This window comes from Rattus norvegicus, chromosome 1, assembly GCF_021556685.1.
Source record: "Rattus norvegicus strain SHRSP/BbbUtx chromosome 1, alternate assembly SHRSP_T2T, whole genome shotgun sequence".
In the NCBI taxonomy this organism is placed as follows: Eukaryota; Metazoa; Chordata; class Mammalia; order Rodentia; family Muridae; genus Rattus; species Rattus norvegicus.
In genome coordinates, this window is record NC_141534.1 from 226,476,559 (window position 1) to 226,500,271 (window position 23,713).

Below are 23,713 nucleotides of genomic sequence, written 5' to 3' on the forward strand. Positions count from 1 at the left end.
CATGTCTTGTGTGCCGAGAAGGAAAGAAAATCAAGATCTACCTGCTGTGGATGAGTAAACCGTCAGCAGAACATGACGAACTTCAAGTTCAAGGTGATGGGCAAGCTCTCTAGAGATGCAGATGGATGGTCCAGGATTAGACTTTATTCTGGTGGGTAAATATGCCCGTGATAGAAAGTAATTGAAGAGAGGGGAAGGGTATGAAATTATTGAGGGTAATGACGAGAATGAGAGGCAAGTAGATTTGAAACAGAAGCTGAAGGAGCGACTGGTGCTGTTCCACCAGTTCCACACTTTTGCTGAGTAAAGGCACCAGTCAAATATTTTCTGAAGTCATTGGGGGCTTAATTTGTGCCAAGTCTGCTCAATCCTGGACTGAAAGCTTTGGATGCAATGAGTAAACATCGGGAAGATTCAGTGTAACAGTTTGAACTAGATGTTCCTCTTCAAGTCTCAGGCATTTGACAACTTGGTCCCCAGTTTGTATCTGTTTTGGAAGGATGAGGACCAGGGCCTTGTTGGAGGAATATGTCCCTAGGATGGGCCTAAGGTTTCAAACACCATGTGCCATCCCCAGGGCACTCTCTGCCTCCTGTTTGTTGATCAGGGTATGACTCTCTGCTTCTGCCCAATGCCACATCCGCCTTCTGCCACACTCCCCACCATCCTGGCAACGGACTCCTATCCCTTCTAAACAGTAAACACCAAATACACCCTTCCTTCCATAAGTTGCCTTGGTGTTTTACCCAGCAATAGAAAAGTACATGTTGCTGAGAGGATGGTAACGTGATCCAGAAAGTATACTAGGAGGGAATGTTGTGTGGAGGAACAATGGGGGCTTTGAGAAACCCAAGGTGTTCATGAATGCCAGGAAGTTGATCTGAAATTATAGTCAGAGAGTGGATTGTCACAGGATAAGATTTCAAAAGTGGAAGTCTCCAGTGTCCACCAAGGTCTGAAGTCTCCTAATGCACAACTTTGTGAATAAGTTTGACCTTTATATTTATTAACTATAGGAGAGGCAAGCCACCATCAGATGAAGTGGATTGTTTGGCCCAAGGCACAGATCCACAGGGATGTGGGCTGCAAAGCCATTCTTTTGGTGCTCAGCTAACCTGGGCCCTGAGAAATGTGCAACTGTGTCAAACCCAGAGACTTGAGTCAGTCATTTGCGATTCAACTGTAGTGACCTGTTTTATTCATTAATCATTTATGTCTTTAGAGACAGGATCTGATCAGATAGCTCTGCCAACCCTAGAGCCAAAGGATTTCACCTTATCTTTCCCTTGAAAGAGGTCCTTCCTCAGTCGAGCCCACATTGTAGCCATGTGGCAACAGGATTTAGATCCAGAGCAATTGTTTTTTTTTTTAATGTTTTATCTTTTATTAAGAACAATAATATTATTTCCCAACTAAAAAGAGGTTTGGATATAAGTAGGTAAAGAATATTAAAGTCTAAATAGGATGGCTGAGAAAGGGATTCTTTATATTCATTATCCATGTCCTGTCTGGAGGCAAAGTTTTAAAGGTCCTCCCCCACATGAAAATGTAGAACATAAAAACATAGCAAAATAGAATTGTAATGACTTTAAGTCCATCCAAAGCTCAACATCGTGCCTCTGAACATATCTTTTACTAAGGAATGAGTTTGAGGATTCTAGAGATGAGCTTCTCTGACACAGGCTTCAAGGAAAGGACAACCAATAAGGTACTGAAAGTAGCATTCCATATGCTCAGTGAGCACTTGTCCCAGTCACAAATAAACTTACTACTAAAGACAGTGACAGTCACAAAGGGGGAGGATATGTGGACAAATATGAAAACAGGAGACAGCAAATCTAAAAACAGGTTAGAAAAATTCCTTGCAGTGAACCCAGCTAACATATCAGGTACAACCTCCCCCATACATAATTTTTAAAGGGTGATGACAAAAAGATCAAGAACAAAATATCTTAATTGAATGTGGAGTGCACACCATAGCATGGATTTGTGGATACATAGGTAGGACCTCTTTCCGTTGACTCAGGCTGAAGGACCCATGTGATGGTTTGGATGTCACGTTGTTGTTCTTGTTTTTCTGTTTGTCCTTAGCTAGAAGTATTGTGTTGGGATTTAACCTTCACTTCTTCTACCAGAGATCTTGGCATAGGTAATGTCTTCTTTGCCCCAACCAGAATAAAAAGCACATACCTGCAAAACCAGGAGAAACTTAATCCTGTATTTCCAGAATATTGAAAGGAGTTCTAGTCATCTACCCTCTCTCGGTCATTTTTTCTGGAAGTTTCTCAGAAGTACCTTTATGGTTTTTTTTTTTTTATTATTAACTTGAGTATTTCTTATATACATTTCAAGTGTTATTCCCTTTCCCGGTTTCTGGGCAAACATCCTCCTCCCCTCTCCCCTTCCTTATGGGTGTTCCCCTCCCAACCCTCCCCCCATTGCCGCCCTCCCCCCATAGTCTAGTTCACTGGGGGTTCAGTCTTAGCAGGACCCAGGGCTTCCCCTTCCACTGGTGCTCTTACTAGGATATTCATTGCTACCTATGGGGTCAGAGTCCAGGGTCAGTCCATGTATAGTCTTTAGGTAGTGGCTTAGTCCCTGGAAGTTCTGGTTGCTTGGCATTGTTGTACATATGGGGTCTCGAGCCCCTTCAAGCTCTTCCAGTTCTTTCTCTGATTCCTTCAATAGGGGACCTATTCTCAGTTCAGTGGTTTGCTGCTGGCATTCGCCTCTGTATTTGCTGTATTCTGGCTGTGTCTCTCAGGAGCGATCTACATCCGGCTCCTGTCGGTCTGCACTTCTTTGCTTCATCCATCTTGTCTAATTGGGTGGCTGTATATGTATGGGCCACATGTGGGGCAGGCTCTGAATGGGTGTTCCTTCAGTCTCTGTTTTAATCTTTGCCTCTCCCTTCCCTGCCAAGGGTATTCTTTTTCCTCATTTAAAGAAGGAGTGAAGCATTCACATTTTGATCACCCGTCTTGAGTTTCGTTTGTTCTAGGGATCTAGGGTAATTCAAGCATTTGGGCTAATAGCCACTTATCAATGAGTGCATCCCATGTATGTCTTTCTGTGATTGGGTTAGCTCACTCAGGATGATATTTTCCAGTTCCAACCATTTGCCTACGAATTTCATAAAGTCGTTGTTTTTGATAGCTGAGTAATATTCCATTGTGTAGAGCAATTGTTTATAGAGGAAAATACCTCCTAGCATTTCAAATGTGAGGCAGGGACTCAGGCTGTACTATTCATATGCTTACGAAGTAGGAACCATTGTTATTCACTGTCACATGAGGAAAGTAAGGCACACAATGGTTAAATAACTCATTGGTGTGTACATAGAAGATAGCAATGTAGGGAAGTCTGGCTCTGCACCTGGGCCCTTCGCCTTCTGTTAGGTTGTCCCTGAAAGAGCTAGCTTGGACTATGATTCTTGAAAGGACACAACAATTTTATGGTTTCCTCCTGCAACCCAGCTGAACTCGTGACAGGGGTTTCAGGTACTCTCTGGAAATGAGGGTCCTTTTGTTCCTGTAAACTTCCGCCTCACACACTCTTGCAGTCTGTGAAGTAGGCAGGGGGAGCTTGTCTTCCTTAGAGGGAGTGCTAGCACTATAGGGAGTAGGCACAGTTAACAGCCTCACCAGCACCACAGGGGTAAACCAGGAGTGTTGTAGCCAACTAGGACAGAAGTATGTGAGGCACACAGTCGACTTCTGTTAAGTGAAAAATAAAGAAAGCAGGAAGTAGAATCATAATATTTTTAACTTCTCCCGTATTGCCAGAGGAAGGCAAGTTTCCCAAAGGGCCTACCTCATTGAATAGGGGCTTAATCCATTTCAATTTATGGATAGCTGAATTGACACATGTCACAACAGTACACAGAACTACCTTGCAAAGGGGGGAAAGCTGCCAAGAATGGCAAGGCTGGACAGGACAGAGACCACTTCATAATGGAAAAGACCACTTCTTGCTGTTGATGTACAGACATGAGTCCACAGACCCCAAGGAATCAATGTGTCCAGCTTACTACTGTATGACAGTCAGTCATTGAAAGGCCTGAGATCGGGAGAGAACCATGATCAGCAGCCCTCAGGGGCAGAGCAATCAGCCTCTAAAGACTCCAGGAGCAGAGGGCGTGCAGGCATCCGGCTTTCCTTTTCCATTTGCAAAGCTAGCATCACTTTATGAAACTAGAGAAGCAGATTTTAAGAAATTGAAAGAATGTGACCCTTAGGGATACTGAGCAGCCCCAAGTACCAACCTGGACAATCTGTACTGCTTGCTTCCAAATCTTTTTTGTGGAAAGAAGGCAGGATTTGGGATGCCCCTCCCTCATTTCTAGCTCTTCTGGACTCAGAAGTGCATGCTTTGGGAGAAGAACTGGGGTGCATGGCGGGGTGCACTTACAGTGTTCACCGAAGTTATCTCAGCTCAGAGTGGTTATCATCTTAACCTGTTCTGTGCTTGTCTCAACCAAACCCAGCCTCTGCGCGAAGATGCCTAGGCAACAGTCTACCCAAAGGCCAGTCACATTATCTGGTACCCCAAATTTAAAGGAGTGGGTGGGGTAGTACTGAAGGCCATTTTCTTAAAGAGCCTTGAGTGGTTTTCTTCTTCTCTAATCATGGACCTTAGTTAGTTCCAATTTCTAAGACTGAATGCCCCAGAGGATGAAGCAGAAGATTTGTTTCAAAAATTACTCCAGGCATGACAGCCAGTGTCACATTGGTAAATGAGATAAAGGTCACAATAGTCTCTATATCCAGGCTCTAGAAGTCTTTAATCTGTTTTGGGTTCAATTCAGTCTCAAAGGCTTTCTCAGTAGCCAAGACTATGGAGTGCTAGCTTTACTGGAGTCTTTCAGGTAGACTTACAGTGTCTGCCCTGCCCTGACTTAGACGCTCCACTCTGTCCCAGTGTGGTACTTAGTTTTTGTCAATTAGACAAAAACTAGGGTTCTTTGGAGAGAAGAAACATAATTGAGAAGATGCCTTCATCAGGTTGGCCTGTAGGTAAGCATGTGAGACATTTTCTTGATTAAGGATTGATATAAGAAGGTTCAGTCTACTGGGTGTGGTACTAGCCCTGGGCATGTGGCCCTCAGGTTGAGTTGTGAGGAGCAATCTAGTGAATAGCATTTTTTCACGTCCTCTGCTTCAGTTCCTGCCTTTAGTTCCTTGACTAACTTCTCTCACTGAAGGATTGTGACCTGGGACATGTAAGCTGGATAAATACTTTCTTACTTAAGTTACTTTTGGTTAGAGCACAAACTAGGATACCTGGTAATGAATCTTTTTTTTTCTTGCATTTTTCTGCCTGTTCTTTCTAAGTATGAAACGTGCACAGATAAAAGTGTTTGAGAGTATAGTCCTCACTCCATGCCTAAACATGACCTGAACAAGGACATTAACAACAGACATGGAAAAGTGGATGGGAAAAATATACACAACATGTATTTATATGCATGTATATATGCATTAATAATTAATTTAAAAAGAGGGCACAAATTAGAAAGAAGGAGAGGAAGGGTATTGGAGAGGAGGGTCTGGAGGGAGGAAAGAGAAGGGGAAATGATGTATTTATATTGGAATTTTAAAATAAAAGAAAAGGTATTTGGGTCTTATTTTTAAGCTACACAATAGGCAGCTTCAGATGGGGACAAGGCAGGCATAAGAGGCTTTAAGACAGCAGTCACTGTGCAAACTTGAGGTCTGGGTAGAGAGGGCCATGAAGGTATTTTCTTTACTCTTACTGTAATTTTTAAACTATTGTGCATTTCAGGGCAGCTGGGATGATCTGCATTTTCAGACTTTGGCATGGTGGCAACACATGTTTTTTTTTTCAGTACTTTGATTTTGTTCACCACTGTAGCTGTTTTGCGGAAAGCACTATGTAGATGGAGATGGAGATCTTACTTTGGGCAAGGTCTTTCACTGGCCCTATAGCAGTGGTTCTCAGGCTGCTGGTCACACACCCCTTAGGGTCAAATGACCCCTTCTCTGGGGTGGCCAAAGACTTTTGGAAAACACAGATACTTACATTATGGTTCATAACCGTAGAAAATTACAGAAGAAAAATAATTTTATGGTTGGGGCTCACCACAACTTGAGGAACTAACTGTATTAAAGGGTTTCAGCATTAGGAAGATGGAGAACCACTGTCTTTGACAAACAATAGGTTTCTCCACTACACCAGGAGCCGGTGAAGCACAGCAGGCCCAGTGGGCCTCAGGTAAAAGCTGGGGAGATCTCAGTCTGGTGGCCAGGATCATGTTTGCGCTTCCCACCACCCTTTGCCTATTTGTGGCTTCTGACAGACGTCACCTTACAGTATATGCTGTCCATTCTGAGGGAGGAGCACTTTTCAACTCTTCCTATTTTGGATCTTTATTAATTCCTTGAGAATTTAAGACAACATGCTTCTGTCATATTTATCTTTGCTCATCCCCAAACTCCTTCCAGATCCACACTTCCCCCCATGCCCTTCCCAATTCTGTGTCCTCTGTTTTCTTGTTTGTTTGCTTTTGTTTTTGTTTGTTTTAATGACCCATTGAGTCCAGTCGGTGCTGGCTTTATACTCTGAGGTGTGGAGGCATCCACTGAAGCGAGGTAGACCTACTGGGGACACAACCTTAAAAAAGGTGACTCCTCTTTTCAGTTATAGGTAGGAATGCCCAATAGTCCTCCATGCTAGACTGCTGATGGCTTGACTTTAGGCAAGCAATCACAGCGGCTGCGATATGTAAGTGCGGTAGACCTGCCGTGTTTAGAAGACACTGTTTTGCTTCAGTCCTCCCCACCTTCTGGCTTTTAAAATCATCCCCCTTTCCCCTGATAGTCCCTGAACCTTGGGTGGGGGTACCTTGGAGGTACCATGTGTGCCTGAGCACTCTTATGCTTTCTGTGTTGACTTCCATTCAAAGCCCACACTGCTTGAAGAATGTCTGTTTTGAGATCACTTAGCAGGGAAAACAAGTTAATGCAGGTTTATGTTGCAGTTCAGACAGAACAGTTGGTGAGCATCGAATCAACCCTACCCCCAGCTCTACAGAAGGAGCAATTTCCAAGAACCCCTCAAGATTTTATAGAAGATACTTTGAGCATGCGTAGTAAGTAGGAAGACTTTGCACTGTTTATCTGTACATAGGGAATAGCAGACACTTAAGGAATCCATGTTAAGAATATTATAATTGGGTTTGTAGTAAACTACTCTTTTTGGTATTTTGGGAGATAGAACTTTGTCCACTAATGACTGTCTTAGGGGAAGAGCCAATACCCTTGAGAGGATAGCCATATTGGTGTATCTTTGAAACACTTTGACTTGAATCCACTAATAGGCTTGGGGTCCCAGAGACTCTCATTCAATTCCTGTAAATGCCTCTGTTTCTTTATACCAATCAGTGCCCAAACTCTTTCAGAATGGGTAAGAGTAATTTGTCAAGACTTTTGCTCTGAAGTATGGGTGTTAAAGAAATTATGGAGCAAATACTTAATCCCTTTGCTCTCAAAATACCCAATTGTCCAAACTCATATAGTATATGTATTCTTGAGTAATTTCAGTGTAACAACACCCCCTTGCCCCTTGCTTTAACTCTCGAGGCAGTCTGTGCCTATGCATACCCACAGCACCGTGGCGTCTACTCTAGAGTGGTTCTTTCCCCCTCCAGGTTGAGTTTCGGCCTCTCCTGTACACGCTAGGCAAGCAATCTGCATTAAATCGTATTGTGTATTGAGTAGTCCTGGTATGAAGTTCTTAGTTTACAATTGCTTGCCAAAGCTCAGGATCATAACTGCCAATGTTGTGCTGTACCCATGGGATTTGTTAGCTTTCTAAGCACGAGCATCAGATTACCTCATCAGAAGTGCTGGAACTGAACAAGGAAGACACCATTGTTTACAAGCAATCGGCTGCTAAGGTGGGGTTCGCATGTTTGATGTTTTCAGGTAGGCAGACTGAGCGCGTATTTTCACCATAGCATTTACAACAGCAAACATTTACTTTGTTTCTGAGGACAGCCACAAATTGAGGAAGGTTTATAGCATTCACCCACTGTTGTTACAAAGCTGTTGCTAGACGGAGTACAGTGGTATCTCCACAAAGATCAGGGAGCCTGCGTGCGGCTTTCAGTTAGGGAGGAAATAAATTGCTGCCGGTACAGCGACTGAGTTGTGATAACGCTGTGGGGAGTGAAAAGGACCACTTACTGGAGTTAAAATGACACATTGATCTGTTTTCAGAAAAGCTAGACAGATTCGTCAAATTGCAGATTCTCAGTGGAGGATCCATCAGTGTCCTAAGATGACGATGTTACTGTGTCCATGTCTACTCTACCTTAGCGAAAAGATGAAACTCTAAGAAAGGACACTTTATTGTGCCACGTGACAGATCTCAGAGCCCATTCTGCACAGTGGTTTTTGTCAGCTGTAGACAAAGTGACACACAGAGTTGGGGGAGGATTATTTCAATCCCACTCATTTTAAAGTGAGAGAAGAGAATGTTCCTGTGTTAACCTGCTGGGAGCGAGCGTATGTGGCTCAGGCACTCATTCCTGTGACTATAAATTCCAACTCGTAGAAATGTTTGCTCTTCTAGTAATTATTAATAGACCCAAAGCAACCTGAAAATATTCACTTTGCTTCAAAATACCGTAATGATCTCTCTAAACGGGTCTTTTTAATCCCTGCCTTAGTTACCCTTCAGATGAAGCTTGTTTGCTACGCCAAAGCTAGGGCAGCGTCGAAGACTCGCCTGTCTCCCCCCAGTGGCAGTCACAGTATCTTTCTGTAGTTCCTTATTCTGATTAGCTCCTTCTGTGCTCTTTATCTATGATGGAGTTAGTTGTATGCTATCCCCAAAGTTTTGTCCACCTTTGCTTTAGTAATCACAGTGAAGCCGACGAAGGTTTAAAAAGCCCAAGGATGGTGTGACATAAAAGTCCAAGTGTTTTGGTTGCTGGTGGCTCTTAGATGTCTGCCATCCCACTTCCTGCTGAGAAGTTTTTACACAAGCCGGTCCTCCCATTGGTTATCCCTTGCTTTCCGTCTTGCCTTTATCATTCCACTATGGTACTCCAGAAATCATGCTCCCTCATTTACGTTTAATCCCTTGAGCGTAGATTACTTTTTAGAGGAAGTTGAAACCTCCATCTTTGATCCTCTCCCCTCTCCTGCAACTCCACCCACTTTTTACAGAGGAACTGGCTTAGCTGATTTGTTAAAAGTAGACACAGGTTGATCAAAGTACTAATCATTGTCTCCTCCACTGTTCTTCCTCCTCTCTTCCCTTCCTCCACTTTCACATAGCCCAGAATGGCCCTAACAATCTGTAGCTGAGGATTACTACTACTACTACTACTACTACTACCGCTACTACTACTACTACTACTACTACTACTACTACTACTACTACTACCACCGCTACTACTGCTGCTGCTGCTGCTGCTGCTGCTGCTGCTACTACTATCAATTATTATTATTAAACTTCTCATATTTATGAGCTATGATCTCATAAATATATGGTTTATGATTATGTAGCTGATGTGATTTGTTGAGTTGGTATTATTAATGAGTAGCAACAGTGAGTTGGTTTTTCATCCCTGCTTTCTTCTTGGAATTCTAAATAATCTGGTCCTGTAGAACACGCCTGCCTACCTGCAGCATCCGCTCCACGTCGTCACAGTGGAATGTTTAGAAAATCACTGCTCTAGCAATTATGGCCCCAAACTGCTCAGCACATTCCGGTTGGATCTGGCCCAACCTTATTTTAAAATATGCGAAGTCTCCCCCAAATAACAGATGGGCAGCGCGGTTTTGCAAATTTTTAAGGCCTGGAAGTGTCCTTTAGGTTAATTATTAGACTTTAAAAATATTTAATTTTTCAATAGAGTCAATGACCTTCTAAACAATCTTAATGTATACATTTTATTCATGGAAGAGCGGAAGCAAGAGACATTCCAGAAGGCAGAACTGATCAGGAAAGGAAACGGATTTAGGGTCGTCACGTTGGGAGATTTTTTTTGTTAATGGATCATGTCTCAGCTCTTTGTTAGTGGATTTTATGAGTTGTCCCTGCAGATTGAGTGCTTTGCTTCTGTTCCTTAATCTTTTATTTCTTGAGAACATTCACGTTGCCCCTGCTCCCTTCATCAATTCCTTATAACTTGCTAACCAAACTCCCTCATTGCTGATGCAGGCCAACTTGAAACTGAGAAAATACCTCTATCAGATGGCTGACACGCACGTCTAGAGAGGTTTTCTCTTGATTTGTGATTGGTGTGGGAAGGCCCAGCCCACTCTGGGGACATGGTCCTGACTGCATAATGCAATAGCAAGTTAAGAGAGCCCCGAGGAACAAGCCAGTAAGAAGCAGTTCTCCATAACGTCTGCTTCAGTTCCTACCTCAGGCTTTTGGGTTGAGTTCCTGCTCAGACTTTGCTCTTCTCCCCTGAGGTGCTTTTATTCAGAATGTTTTACCACAGCAATAGAAAGCAAACTAGGACAGCCGTTCACAGGGCCAGCTCCGCTTCCTTACCCCTAGTTAGAACTTCATGCAAGGCTCTTGAGACAGCTAATTCCTTTTGTTTATGGTAGCTATAAGTGCTTTTTCGTGCTTTGAACTGGTCTAATTTGTTGTTATTACATTTGGTCCAGAATTTTTTAGGCATTTGGAAGGTCTTCTTGTGATTAGGGTGAAGCCAAAGGAGGCTACTCCTGGGCTTCCAGTGTTGTGTCAGGTATCATTAATGACAAGGCAATACCAACCTGAGTCCTACATATGCCTTCTTAGAAGATCAAGGGCAGTCGTTTCTGACCTTCCTAATGCTACAGCCCTTTAACACAGATCTCCATGTTGTGATGAGTCCCAAGCATAAAACTATTTCATTCCTACTTCACAACTGTAATTTTACTACCGTTATGGATTTTAATGTAAATATCTGATATATGGATATATGGTCTACGACCCCTGTGAGAGGCTTCACTCCGCCAGCTGAAGGCGTTTGCAAAGCCTATTGCTTTGCAGTCTGTCGCTCAGTTCTGAGTGGGAACAGGACTGGGGAGAGAGTCTGGTTGCCCTAAGAGACTTCGACAGTCCTTTCTGTGCTGTTCAGTAGGCTATGGTCGGCTGGTGAGAGGAAGTCGGCCTACGTACCTGCAGTCCTATTCAGAGCTTCACACACGCTGGGTCCTCACTTCTGTTTGTGAATGAAACTTTGATCAACCTTCAATGCTGTAATTAAAAATGGGGTAACCACTGCTCTCCACCGAGTGTTTCTTAAACAAGTATTTGAAGTATAATTGTGTGCCAAGAGCTCTTCCAGGCACTGCAGATAAAGGAGGATGGCACTTTTCACCCAGAGCTTATAGCCCAGGTTGTGTTTCCCTCCCCTCCTCTGTTTCTTTGCAGTTGGTTTCTTTTTGTTTACTTTTAAGATTGTGTTTTACCGGCAACCAACAGATTGGGAAAAGATCTTTACCAATCCTACAACACATAGAGGCCTTATATCCAAAATATACGAAGAACTCAAGAAGTTAGACCGCAGGGAGACAAATAACCCTATTAAAAATGGGGCTCAGAGCTAAACAAAGAATTCACAGCTGAGGAATGCCGAATGGCTGAGAAACACCTAAAGAAATGTTCAACATCTTTAGTCATAAGGGAAATGCAAATCAAAACAGCCCTGAGATTTCACCTCACACCAGTGAGAATGGCTAAGATCAAAAACTCAGGTGACAGCAGATGCTGGCGAGGATGTGGAGAAAGAGGAACACTCCTCCATTGTTGGTGGGATTGCAGACTGGTACAACCATTCTGGAAATCAGTCTGGAGGTTCCTCAGAAAATTGGACATTGAGCTGCCTGAGGATCCAGCTATACCTCTCTTGGGTATATACCCAAAAGATGCCCCAACATATAACAAAGACATGTGCTCCACTATGTTCATCGCAGCCTTATTTATAATAGCCAGAAGCTGGAAAGAACCCAGATGCCCTTCAACAGAGGAATGGATACAGAAAATGTGGTACATCTACACAATGGAATATTACTCAGCTATCAAAAACAATGACTTTATGAAATTCGTAGGCAAATGGTTGGAACTGGAAAATATCATCCTGAGTGAGCTAACCCAATCACAGAAAAACCCACATGGTATGCACTCATTGATAAGTGGCTATTAGCCCAAATGCTTGAATTACCCTAGATGCCTAGAACAAATGAAACTCAAGACGGATGATCAAAATGTGAATGCTTCACTCCTTCTTTAAAAGGGGAACAAGAATACCCTTGGCAGGGAATAGAGAGGCAAAGATTAAAACAGACACAGAAGGAACACCCATTCAGAGCCTGCCCCACATGTGGCCCATACATATACAGCCACCCAATTAGACAAGATGGATGAAGCAAAGAAGTGCAGGCCGACAGGAGCCGGATGTAGATCTCTCCTGAGAGACACAGCCAGAATACAGCAAACACAGAGGCGAATGCCAGCAGCAAACCACTGAACTGAGAATAGGACCTCTGTTGAAGGAATCAGAGAAAGAACTGGAAGAGCTTAAGGGGCTTGAGACCCCTTATGAACAACAATGCCAAGCAACCAGAGCTTCCAGGGACTAAGCCACTACCTAAAGACTATACATGGACTGACCCTGGACTCTGACCCCATAGGTAGCAATGAATATCCTAGTAAGAGCACCAGTGGAAGGGGAAGCCCTGGGTCCTGCTAAGACTGAACCCCCAGTGAACGTGATTATTGGGGGGAGGGCGGCAATAGGGGGAGGATGGGGAGGGGAACACCCATAAGGAAGGGGAGGGGGAGGGGGATGTTTGCCGGGAAACCGGGAAAGGGAATAACACTCGAAATGTATATAAGAAATACTCAAGTTAATAAAAAAAAAAAGACTTAGAAAACAAGCAGTAAATAAAAAAAAGATTGTGTTTTACTTGCAACATTTCCCTCCTCCCTTTTTCCTTTCTCATCCCTCCCATATACCAATCACTTTCCTTCAAATTCATGGCTTCTTTTTCATCAACTGTTATGGTATACATCTTAAGTATTTGTATGAACATATATATTCTTAAATATATTTTGTTGTATCTATAAGATATTACTTGTATGTATGTTTTCAGGGATGACTCTTGGGCACTGGGGAACCATTGAGGGTGCTCCTCTCTGGAGATGACCACTACTGCCACTCACAGTTTGCTCGGTTGTCTGAAGCTCTGTGTGCAGGGTTGAGGGCTTTCCCCAATCCAATTCAGCATCCCTGTTCTTACCCAGCTCGTGTTTGGAGGTTTAGCTTCTGATATTGCTAGGAGATACGATCTTACAGAAACTCACTGATCCTATGGTTCAACAATCTTTTTGCCTCTGGATTTGTACCACAGATTTACATTTGTTAAACATGTATGTATTTGTTCATGAATGTTTGTTTATCTTTGAGACAGGGCCTTGCTATGTAGGCTATCCTTGCCGGGAACTGGGATTTTGTTCAGCTTTCCTAGTGCTGGGATTATGGGGTGTGTGCACTTTTTCTGTTTGGAGATTTCTCTGACAAGATCATCAGTAACTAACAAGTAGTGTTTGAGAGTGAGCACCTGTGCTGTCCCATGATTAGCACTACCAGTTTCTGCACATAAAATTGATTCTGAGAAGAGTGTTTTCTGGGAGCTTCAGGCCTTTACTTATTAGTAAAAACAAATTTTTAAAAATAACTTTTGAGTCTCAAAAAGCATTTGAGGTGATTGAAGAACAGCTTCCAAGATTCAGGGTTTGACCAGAGCTGAAAAGCAAAGACACACTAGTGGTTATGAATTAACATTATTAGGACTCAAGGTGTACTGTGTTCTAGAATTATAAGCATTTTTTCTTTTAAGTGTAGGGGAACTTTAAACCTCTAAATATTGTGAGCTGTATTGCTCCTGATGAGAGGAGTAGGAACTTAGAAAGTAAATTGGGTGCTATTTGAGTCCCTTCAGAATTTTCCAGGCTAAATTTTATTCTTTATTAATTTGAATGTTTTCATGTGCAGCAGATGGGAAAGGGTTCATGTAGCTAGTTGACATATCTATTTTGAAGAGTATTTCAGTGTGTATGTGGAAGTTTCAAAAGTTCAGGTAATCCTTTGATTTAAAATCTGCCTTTTGGGATCACTGCCATGTGTGTTTCTTGCTGAACTAGGTTTTGAACCTCTACTCTTGATACGCTGAGGCTGACCTGTGGAATGTAGCCTCCTGGTGGCTTTGTGCAGTAGATGGCAGTTAAGTCCCCATCTTGTGGCGAAAATGCTTCCGTACTTTGTCCTGGAGTTAGAGAGCCCTTGAAGACCCACACAGTCTAGAATAAGGTCCACTATGGAGTATTTTAGACTAGTAGATGAACTACAGTGGCCATCAGTTAGAACAGAGCCATTTCATAGAAATGTAATCTGAAACACACAAGAACCTTACATTTTATGATTATTACAATTATGAAAGTAAACAGAAGCAGGTGAAATTGTCTATTTTTAGTATTGTGCTTTAACAGCCTCCACAAAGAGGACTTTTGGAGGTGGTGGCCAATGAAGAAATGAGAGAGCATGTATTACTGTATAACTTGCATAATAAAGGCTTTAGGTGTGTGAGCTCATGGGTCTAATTGTCTCTAGGGATCAGCGGAGCTGTGAACCAGACTCATTAGAAGTGTCCTTACTGGGCTCCATGCCGAACCTATTGAGTGGAAATACCTAAAGAGTTCAACACCAACATTTTCAGATGATTCTAACCTGTGACTAGGATGCAGAGATAGGAATGAGAAGAAAGGAATGAGTTAGAGTCTGTCTTTTTCTATTAACTGTTGATGTTTCTTACAGAGGGAACTGGCTGAGAGCCTAGTGGAAGGTTCCTTGGGGACACATTGGCAAGGGGTTTTTGTTGTGTATTTCGAATATGAGCAGGCCCATATTTTACAGTAAAAATAGATCATTTGAGCTTTGGGGGTGTTGAGAACTTTTTGTGAAGGTGTCAACTAACCTAGAGCCATTCAACTTCATGACAATGCTGGCCAAGAGAGACTGTGAAAGTAGCCCTGAGCTTTAACGTACACCTAGACAAACTCCTAACAGGCAGAAGCGCAAGGAAGCAAGACCCCGGAGTTGCTGTCCACAGACAGTGTCTAAAGAAAGGTTTATAGAAAAAATTGTTCAGTTAGATTCATTTGTTTGGAGTGCTACAGTGTGTGTGTGTGTGTGTGTGTGTGTGTGTGTGTGTGTGTGTGTGTGTGTGTGTGTGTATGTTGGAGCCCATATCAAAAACCCTACCACTTTCTCCTACTGCCATGTTCTGCTTAAATGAACAGCAGTTACAGAGCTAGTACCAGTGGAATTGAAGCCAACTTAATTTCATTTGACAAGACAAGCATCAGAAATATTTTGTACTGCATCCAGGGTCATTGTTGGTCAGGATGCTGGTCTCTTGCATTTTTATTATGAGTCTCTTCTGTATCTATAAAAAAAATAAAAAATTTTTAAAAGGAAGCAAACGGGTGTTTGTCAGGACTTCGAGCTAGTATTGGTCCTAAAAGTGCCTAGAAAATGCATGACTTAATGGGTATTCTGTTCATTTATCCTGGAGTGAAAATCACATTCTCTGGTTGCCATGGAAATAGACTTACCATTCTAAGGAAATGGATCCAGTATTTTCCTCCTAATGACAGCATATACCATAAGAACAATGGCTTTACATAGAATTCCATTGTGAGTTGACTGCTTCCTGCCAATGAGCTGCCTCATTTGCTTTTAGCTCTCAGGGTTTACATGTACTGTGCACTTGTGTATGATAAAGATGTGCGATTTTTATTCCCTGCCCCTGAATCGCTTCATTTGTGGGAAGAATCCAAATGTTAGATTGGTTTCATTCAGATGTGAGACTCATTGGACATTTGATAATGGCACCCATATTTCTTGTTCTTAGAAGTTGGAAGATCTAATACTGAGATCTGACTCTGCAGTGATACTCTAATTAAGACCAGCAGGAGGCCCTGAGATCTGAAGTTGATTAATCCAGACAAAAGCCACATAGAATGAGTCTGCTGAGAACAGAGTTCATTTCATTGAAACATTTCATTGGAAATACTGCGGCAGAGAACCTTAATGGGAATTTGTTCTCATTTGGAAGAGTAAATTATAATCACAGAGTTGCTTGATTTTACAGGTTTAGAATTTTAAGTTACAGTGTTTACAGAGGTGAGACCTGTAGGCCAAAGCAAGCGTGAATAAGCACTGAATCTTTCGCTGTAATTCCGAGGGCAGAATGTAGGAGCAGAGGCATGTGTCCCAGCGTGGGACTTGGTTAGGGATGAGTAGACTTTTCAAACCTTCTTCCACAGCCCAGCTATCTGCAGTCTACCTTTCCACACTGCTTTCTGTTTCTTAAAATAAGTTCTACTTGAGCTTGATGGCTCTCTTCTGTCTCTTCACCCTATCACATATGTGACTGTTTTCATCTTGTTTCTCTGCATCTTGTTCCTTGTATACGACCTTTAGGCTTAGTCCACCGTTGTCATTTAATTTAAATGTTCCATCTTTAATATAATTTGCCTTCCAATCTATCTGTCTGTCTGTCTGTCTGTCTGTCCGTCCGTCCGTCCATCCATCCATCCATCCATCCATCCATCCATCCATCCATCCATCCATCCATCTATCTATCTATCTATCTATCTATCTATCTATCTATCTATCTATCTATCTATCTATCTATCTAATGTCAGTAAGGCAATTTCTCCCTTGAAGGGGGAAAAAGACATACCAGACCATAAACTGAGGCTAGTGAGCATACCAAACCAGGAGATTCGCTTGGTTTTAATTCTAACACAGGTAGTGACTTTGTCTTTTAGCCTTTGGCTGGGGGCTGGCCTCACAGTCCTTCAGAGTGAGGGAATGGTGAGGGATTGGCTGTTCTGAGAATCCATGCATCAGGGTCTTTCCTTTAGATAAGTAAAAGTCTTCCCACATTGGGAAGATTAAAACATTTCAACAAAAGTTTTGCAAGTTGAGGGGGACTAAAGATTGGGGAGGGATTTATGGCATTGAAACATCATATATTGATTCACCATATATCATTGTTTTTCTCTATCTGCACCCATTCAAAGCCAAAAGTATGGTTATGGCAGATTTTGGACTGTACAAAATACCCAAACAATTTTTGATGGTCTTGTCTTTTACATAAAATTTGCCTGGGAACTAGTAAGACTCACACTTTAACAGCATGTTCATGGGTAATATAGTTTGGATTAAGCTTTCTCTTAAAATGGAGTTGCATAATCCTATCCTCAATGACCAACTTGGCCATCTTTGTATGACTACTAGTATCCACTTACGAAGGTCAACAAGCTGGGCTTAGTCGATAGACCTGAAGCTGAATGTTTTGTCTTTGCTAAGACTATGCAGACTTTTTACTTCTTTTTCCCTAGACTTTCTATAGCACTTTCCCACTCTGTTCATACAAGAAAAAGACTCTTTCTGCCTTATTGACATGATGTTTCGTATTGCTGTGACCAGATGCTCAACAGAAGCAATTTAAGGGAAGGAAACATTCATATTGGCTCCTGGTTTTAAAGGGCTCAGTCCATGGTCTCTTGAGCTTGGGTAGGTATTAGTATTTGTGTTGGGTGAGGTGGTCTATCTTTTGACAAAGGCCAAGAGAAAGGAATCAACTGGGGATCAAGTAGAGGCACAACTCTAGTGACCTCAAATCTTCCATTAGGTTGTGCCTTCTAAAGTTTCTACTACTTCCCCCAAATAGTACCATCAACTGGGGACCATGTGTTCAATGTACGAGTCTGTGGAGGGCATTTTACATTCAAGCTATAACAGGCTGCTTGGTACCTTGCCTGCTCACATAATCTTGATAAAAGAAGGGATAGGGTGTGTCTATTACATAAAGATATTCATGTTACCTATGCCAATAGGCCATTGTTAAGTTGAGTAGAAGTAGTACCTGTGTTTTATGAATCCATATTGTTAATATGAATATTTTTGCAACCTAGATTTCTTAGTGAAGTCTCACAAGCATCCAGTCCACAAACTTCTACAGACTCACGGAATAGTAGAAGGAATCATTCTAAGTACATGTTAGCTAATTCATGGGGTTGAAAGTTGACCGTGGATTGACAATGTCTTGGTTCATCAGTCGATGTAATCTCCTAAAGGCAGTCAGGATACGATGGGTCATTTGCACCTTTCTTAAGATGAAAGGTAAAGGAAGAGGGGTTGCCTGAGGAAGAGAGGCCCTTAATAGTTTGTTGGTATAATCTGTGTTACTAGGAAAATAAAAGGTTGAGTTGATGTTTATTAACTCTAGTAATAGGTGGGTAAAGAAATGGTAATCTAATTAAAACTTCTTGTGTTTTGTGCTAAGTATTGTTTTTTTTCTTTTTTAGTTAAGTCAATTCGGTTATTAAACCCAAGTTTTTCTTGTGCTAGAATAGACATATCATGAAATTTACCATCTTAATAATTTTCAAGTGTGCGTTCATTTCCATTAAGTACATTTACAATGGTATGTAACCTGTACCACTGTCTCTTTCTGGAACCTTTTTGTCACCCTTGAGAGAAGCTCTTTAAATTCGTGGAAGTTACCCTCCATTTCCTCTCTACGCCCCACTCCCCACCCTGTGCCTTGTAACTTTCATTTCCCCTGCTTCTGTGACCCTGCTTGTCTTAGCTATGTTTCTTAGATAAAGTGGGGTTAAATAGTCTTTTGCCCTTCGTATCTGGATTCTTTCACTTGGCATAGTGCTTTCAAAGTCCATCGACCAGAAACCCCTTCCCTTCTAAGGCTGAGTGATGCTTTACTGTACGTGCACCCACTTCATCTATCATTGCTTGGTAAACACAGATTTTTTAAACTATGGGGCAGTTATAACCACATGCATACTATCTTATAGCCTCTCTCTCTCTCTCTCTCTCTCTCTCTCTCTCTCTCTCTCTCTCTCTCTTCTTTTCAAAAGATTTTGTATTCTTTTTTGGTCTCTACAAAAGAATTTGTTTATTCCAGACAACAAATTAGTTTCCTGCTTTCAGGAAAGGCAACTGAGATAAATTTAGCCACTTTCTGCCATCTCTTTCTTCTGCATAACAGACAGTAAGTTTTGGGCTACCGTGGGCTACATATCAAAAAAAGAAAACTTCAAGCGTTCTGAAACGCTTTAAGCCTGGTGAGGAAAAATATCTATTACAGATATTATAATATATCTATGTCTATTAAGGAATTGATTTTATTGAAACATCTGACTTCTGTTTTGACATACATGACTTCCTTGTCAATACACCATGGTTCATTGCAACTTATTCAGGGTTTTTTAAAAAAACTAAACTGTAAAACCAGAATAACTCTGCTTCAGTTATATCAACCCTGAAAACAGAATCACTATGGAAATTTCTAGAGTTGAGCTTTGGCAACGTCTAATGTTTTAGAGCTCTCCAGGGGATTCTTAGGGCAGCCTGGGGTGTGGCTCACTGAGTTTGAGACATTGAGAACAATCTTTTGATTTAGCTCCGGAGTGCACACACAAACAAGGGTGTCTTTGGAACACTTTCCATTTGCAAGTTCGGCACAATGGTTTGAAAGCTAATCCTGAAAATGTGAAGTGAACTCTTAGTCCAGGACCGAGCCCTCAGAGGAAGGAATAGAAGGCTCTTTTGTACGCCACCCTAACACTAAGTGATGTGGGGAGTAATGTACACAGATACTATTGTTTCTTAATGGATGATTCTTTGTTTTTATATACATCTGATAGGAAGAAATGGCCACAAAAATTGATTCTGTTGGGTCAAGCACTTCCTGTGCTTTAATATGTTTGTCCAAGTATAAGCTTGCACTCAGCCCCCACACACATGCTCACCACTACCCAGTGTGGGTAGTGCTTTGCTCATGTGCCTGTTGGCAAGCCATTCTCTTCCTTTGGAGCATAGTCTTCTGCATTTATCAGGGCGTTCATCAGGGCATAGACCCCATACTGCCCTCTATTACTGTGTCATCTGTCTTAGAAGGGTTGTCCATCCTTTCCCTCTAACTCGCCAGTCTCTCTCATTTCCTTGAACCCTATGTTGTGGTCAATAATATGCCATACTTTCTACATTCAAGAAGCTGCTTGAGAGCAGGGCCCCACTTTGCTCGTATTTTGTCTGGGCTACCCCACTGCTTTGTTGAGCACAGCTAGCTGTGCCCTAGCCACTGCCCTTCCAGAACTGGAACTGGCTTGGTGATAAGAAGCAGACAGGACTCAGGATCAAGCCCTGTGAGGACTGTCTCCAGAAAGACCAGGTCCATTCTGAGGATTGGACTTTAAATACTTAAAAGAAAATAAAGGCACAAGTGCCATTTCTCGTATATGATTAGAGTGCTTATGACATAGAGCTAGAGTCTGGGGGGGAGGTGCATCCCTGGTTTATGTCAATGCTCAAGGAGCACAGGCCCAAGAGAGAAGAAAGAGCAATGAGAGTTAAAATGGAGACGACTCAGCTGCTCACCTGCTTTCTTCCCGGCTGGGGACCTTCCAATTTCCCCTGAGCTTCCTACAAAAGCTAACACTACATGTGACATTTCAGAGCCATTAAAGTATAGAGCAAAACCAAGTCAATGGCTGACTTATTTTTTTTCCAAAACAGTTGTCTATAATCTGACTTTGTAGCTTCTTCTGACCTTAAAAGGGGTTACCTTCTTTCCTTTCCTGTTAATGGAAAGAGAGACATAAAATGACAGCAGGGTCCAAGTCCCCTAGTCTGTATCAATGAGAACTTCTCTTCTAGTTTCTGTCACCTGGAGACATGTTTGTAAGATGTGGCTTTGTTGCCATTTGGTTTAGAATTACCTGAGCACCTGCTAGGTCCCGTCCTTGACTTAGCGGAATCACGGGGGTGACGAAGCAGCTTGGTGCAGACCTATGAAAAGGTGCAGTATGAAAAGGCTTTTAAAATACATCTCACTGTCTCTCATTCTCATCAGCAGCATTCTCAACATAAAATGTGAATCCTTAGCATGGAGCACACTCCCCTTGTGTTCAATAGTTGTCAACGTCTTCCCATGTTTACTTACCTGCCCCCTGTAGCACCCCTCTGTCTTGTTCAGTGTGACACGGAAGTTACTTGCAGACTTCATGGCATGATACCTCTAAATGTTCCTCAGTGAAGAGCCTCCCTCTGTGTGAACAAAACGCCATTCCACACTGAAGAATATTAGTAACGTTGCTATAACGATATGTACTACCCTATCTATACTCAAATAGCCTGCAACATCCTAAGAATGTTTAAAAATCGTCTCCCTAAGGAAGCCCAGAGGACTAGGGAGCAGAGAGATTTCAGAGGGTGGAAGAGTGTGGAGGGAAGAATGAAGTAGTAGCCTGTGGAAAGTAAGGGCTGGAGTCCTGGCTTGCAACTCTTGGAGGTTCTACAGCCTTGGGAAAGTCAAGGCATTTGCTTTTCTGAGTGCATAGGCAAAACGAAGGGATGGGGCACTGTGTTCTCTAAGGGCTCTTTTAATCCAGTCTTTAAAATGTGATAAGAAACTATACATATTTGCAATGGATACCTTTTATTTTGAGATAGTAGTTTTCTGTCCTTGCTTGCTTCTAGGCTGTCTAGGTTGATGCTGAAAATTATGAAGATACTTGCTATCTTATGGTGTCTCCTCCTATGGCACAGCTACCTATTAACTGTTGGACCACTTGTTCCCCTGGAAGAGGAAGAATTGTACACTCTGTTTTCTTGTATCACTTATTTAAATGCTCTCAGTCTTCCTCTTGGTTTTCTTAGTTCTTGAAAAGATGGGTTTGCCTTCTTCCCAAGAGACTTTCTGATGTGGCCCATTCATTCTACTTATTAACCAATATTTTGTTTGCTTGAATAATTATGAATTGAAAGAGTTCAAGAGAATATTGGGCCTTGTGCTCTTCTCGACTCACACTGTGATATTGTGATGCTCGCTGTGTCTGGTTATCTCCCCGTGAGCCAGAATTGTTCCAGGGAGAAGATATTTAGGGAACATGTCTGGTTCTACATTGCATCATAGTCCCATTCAGTCAATGATTGATTGAGAGATCTTTATCCTCCTCCCCTCCCCCTACTAGATTTTTCATTCCCATTTTTCCCTCATTTCTACCTCTTTCCTTTCTCCTTTGTGCATTCATCTGGCCCCAGGTACTGCAGGCCTGCTAAGACAGCTGCAGTTGGGCCTCCCAAGGTCCTATGGCTAATGTCTCTCTCATCATTAGCTCTCCTCAAAACAAAGCGAGGTTATTGCCTTAATCATAATTCAAAGGAAAAAGGTTGGGGTTGGGGATTTAGCTCAGTGGTAGAGCGCTTGCCTAGCAAGCGCAAGGCCCTGGGTTCGGTCCCCAGCTCCGAAAAAAAAAAAGTTCCACTCAGGTCTCTAAGATTCAGTAGTGAGATAAAAAGCAATGTCCAGGCAATCTCTGATTAGGAAAATGTGGGTCTGTTCGGAAGAGAGAAAATGTTTTTATGTGGGAGTTTATATTTTTAACAGACTCTTTTAAAGTTTAGATTAGACTTCTAAATATTTTGTCATTGACTATTCTTTTATATAACCATGAGATTATTTTAACTTCTAAAGCTGAGTAATTACGTAGCATGACACAAGGACTCTCCTGCGTGACAATGATGACTCTCCTGGAATGTGCCTTCTTTTCTTCTATTATTTAATTAATTCTTTGGAAATTCATATGGTATGTTTTTATCATATTCATGTTTGCACACTCCTGTTAGATCCACACTCACATCCAGATGCACTCGACTGCAAGCTCTCTTCTTTTAAACCCATTGAATACGACTTGTGTTGTTCAAGTGCTCTTGGGAAGCACCCTGGAGTGTGGCCAACCTACTGAGAACGACACCATTGAAGAAAACTGATTTTCCCTTTCCTAGCAAGTACCCAATGCTATTAGTACCTCAGTTAGTGGTAAGACTTCATAGCCACCTCCCTATTGTCTGCTTTGAACTTGAATATGTCTTACACATGCTATCACTATTACTGAGTTCATATGTGCAACACCATTTGCTATTGGTAAAAAATACCATCTTCTTGAGCTTATCTACCACCTCTGGATCTAAGAATCGCCCTTGAAGATATTTGAGCCTTGGGGACAAGGCATGTGATACAGAGCTCTCATTTTAAGTCTGAACATTCCCAGTCTATTTTCTGCAGGTTGACCAGTTAGGGTCTCTGTATTAATTGCCACCTATTGCTAGAATAAGCTTCTCTGAAAGGGGATGGGAAAGACACTGATGTAGGAGTATGGCAATAAGTCATTATGACTCATTTTAGTTATATGTCTGTTTAGCAGAAAGATAGTACTAGGTCATAGACCCTAGCAGAGTGTATTCATTACACATTTCTAGCCCCATTGACAATGCCAAGTACAGCTTCCATCCATGTTGGTTACTTCCAAGGAGTTCGTGCCACTATAGCACCAGTGGGCTTATGTCATCAGGACAGTTGTTACTGTAGCCCACGTGGCCCACAGAGGGTGATTTGATGATTATCTTTTCTCCCTGTTGCACATATAGTATAGCACCTTCCAGCAGTTTGAAAATTAGCCAGTAGGAATGAAGTTTCTAGGTAGATACCTTGATGATTTTTAGATGTTTTAGACTCTATGTGGTATGTTAAGCAATAGCATCTTTCATCGAGTTCTGGAGGGTGATCAAGAGCACTAGTAATAG

The 23,713-nt window shown here is 42.1% G+C and overlaps 1 protein-coding gene across 2 annotated transcripts in view; it reads left to right on the forward strand.

Annotated features, from left to right (window-relative positions):
- Window positions 1-23,713, forward strand: part of Gna14 (G protein subunit alpha 14) — a 182,411-nt gene that overhangs the window by 61,190 nt on the left and 97,508 nt on the right. The window contains exon 1 of one of the 2 annotated variants that reach the window (XM_087563755.1): window positions 7,642-7,946. The exons of the other annotated variant lie outside the window; for it this stretch is intronic. Coding sequence (XP_087419881.1) covers window positions 7,937-7,946 — 10 coding nt within the window. The 5' untranslated portion in view covers window positions 7,642-7,936. Of the gene's footprint in view, window positions 1-7,641; window positions 7,947-23,713 lie in introns of those variants that run through there. 2 annotated transcript variants of the gene reach the window in all.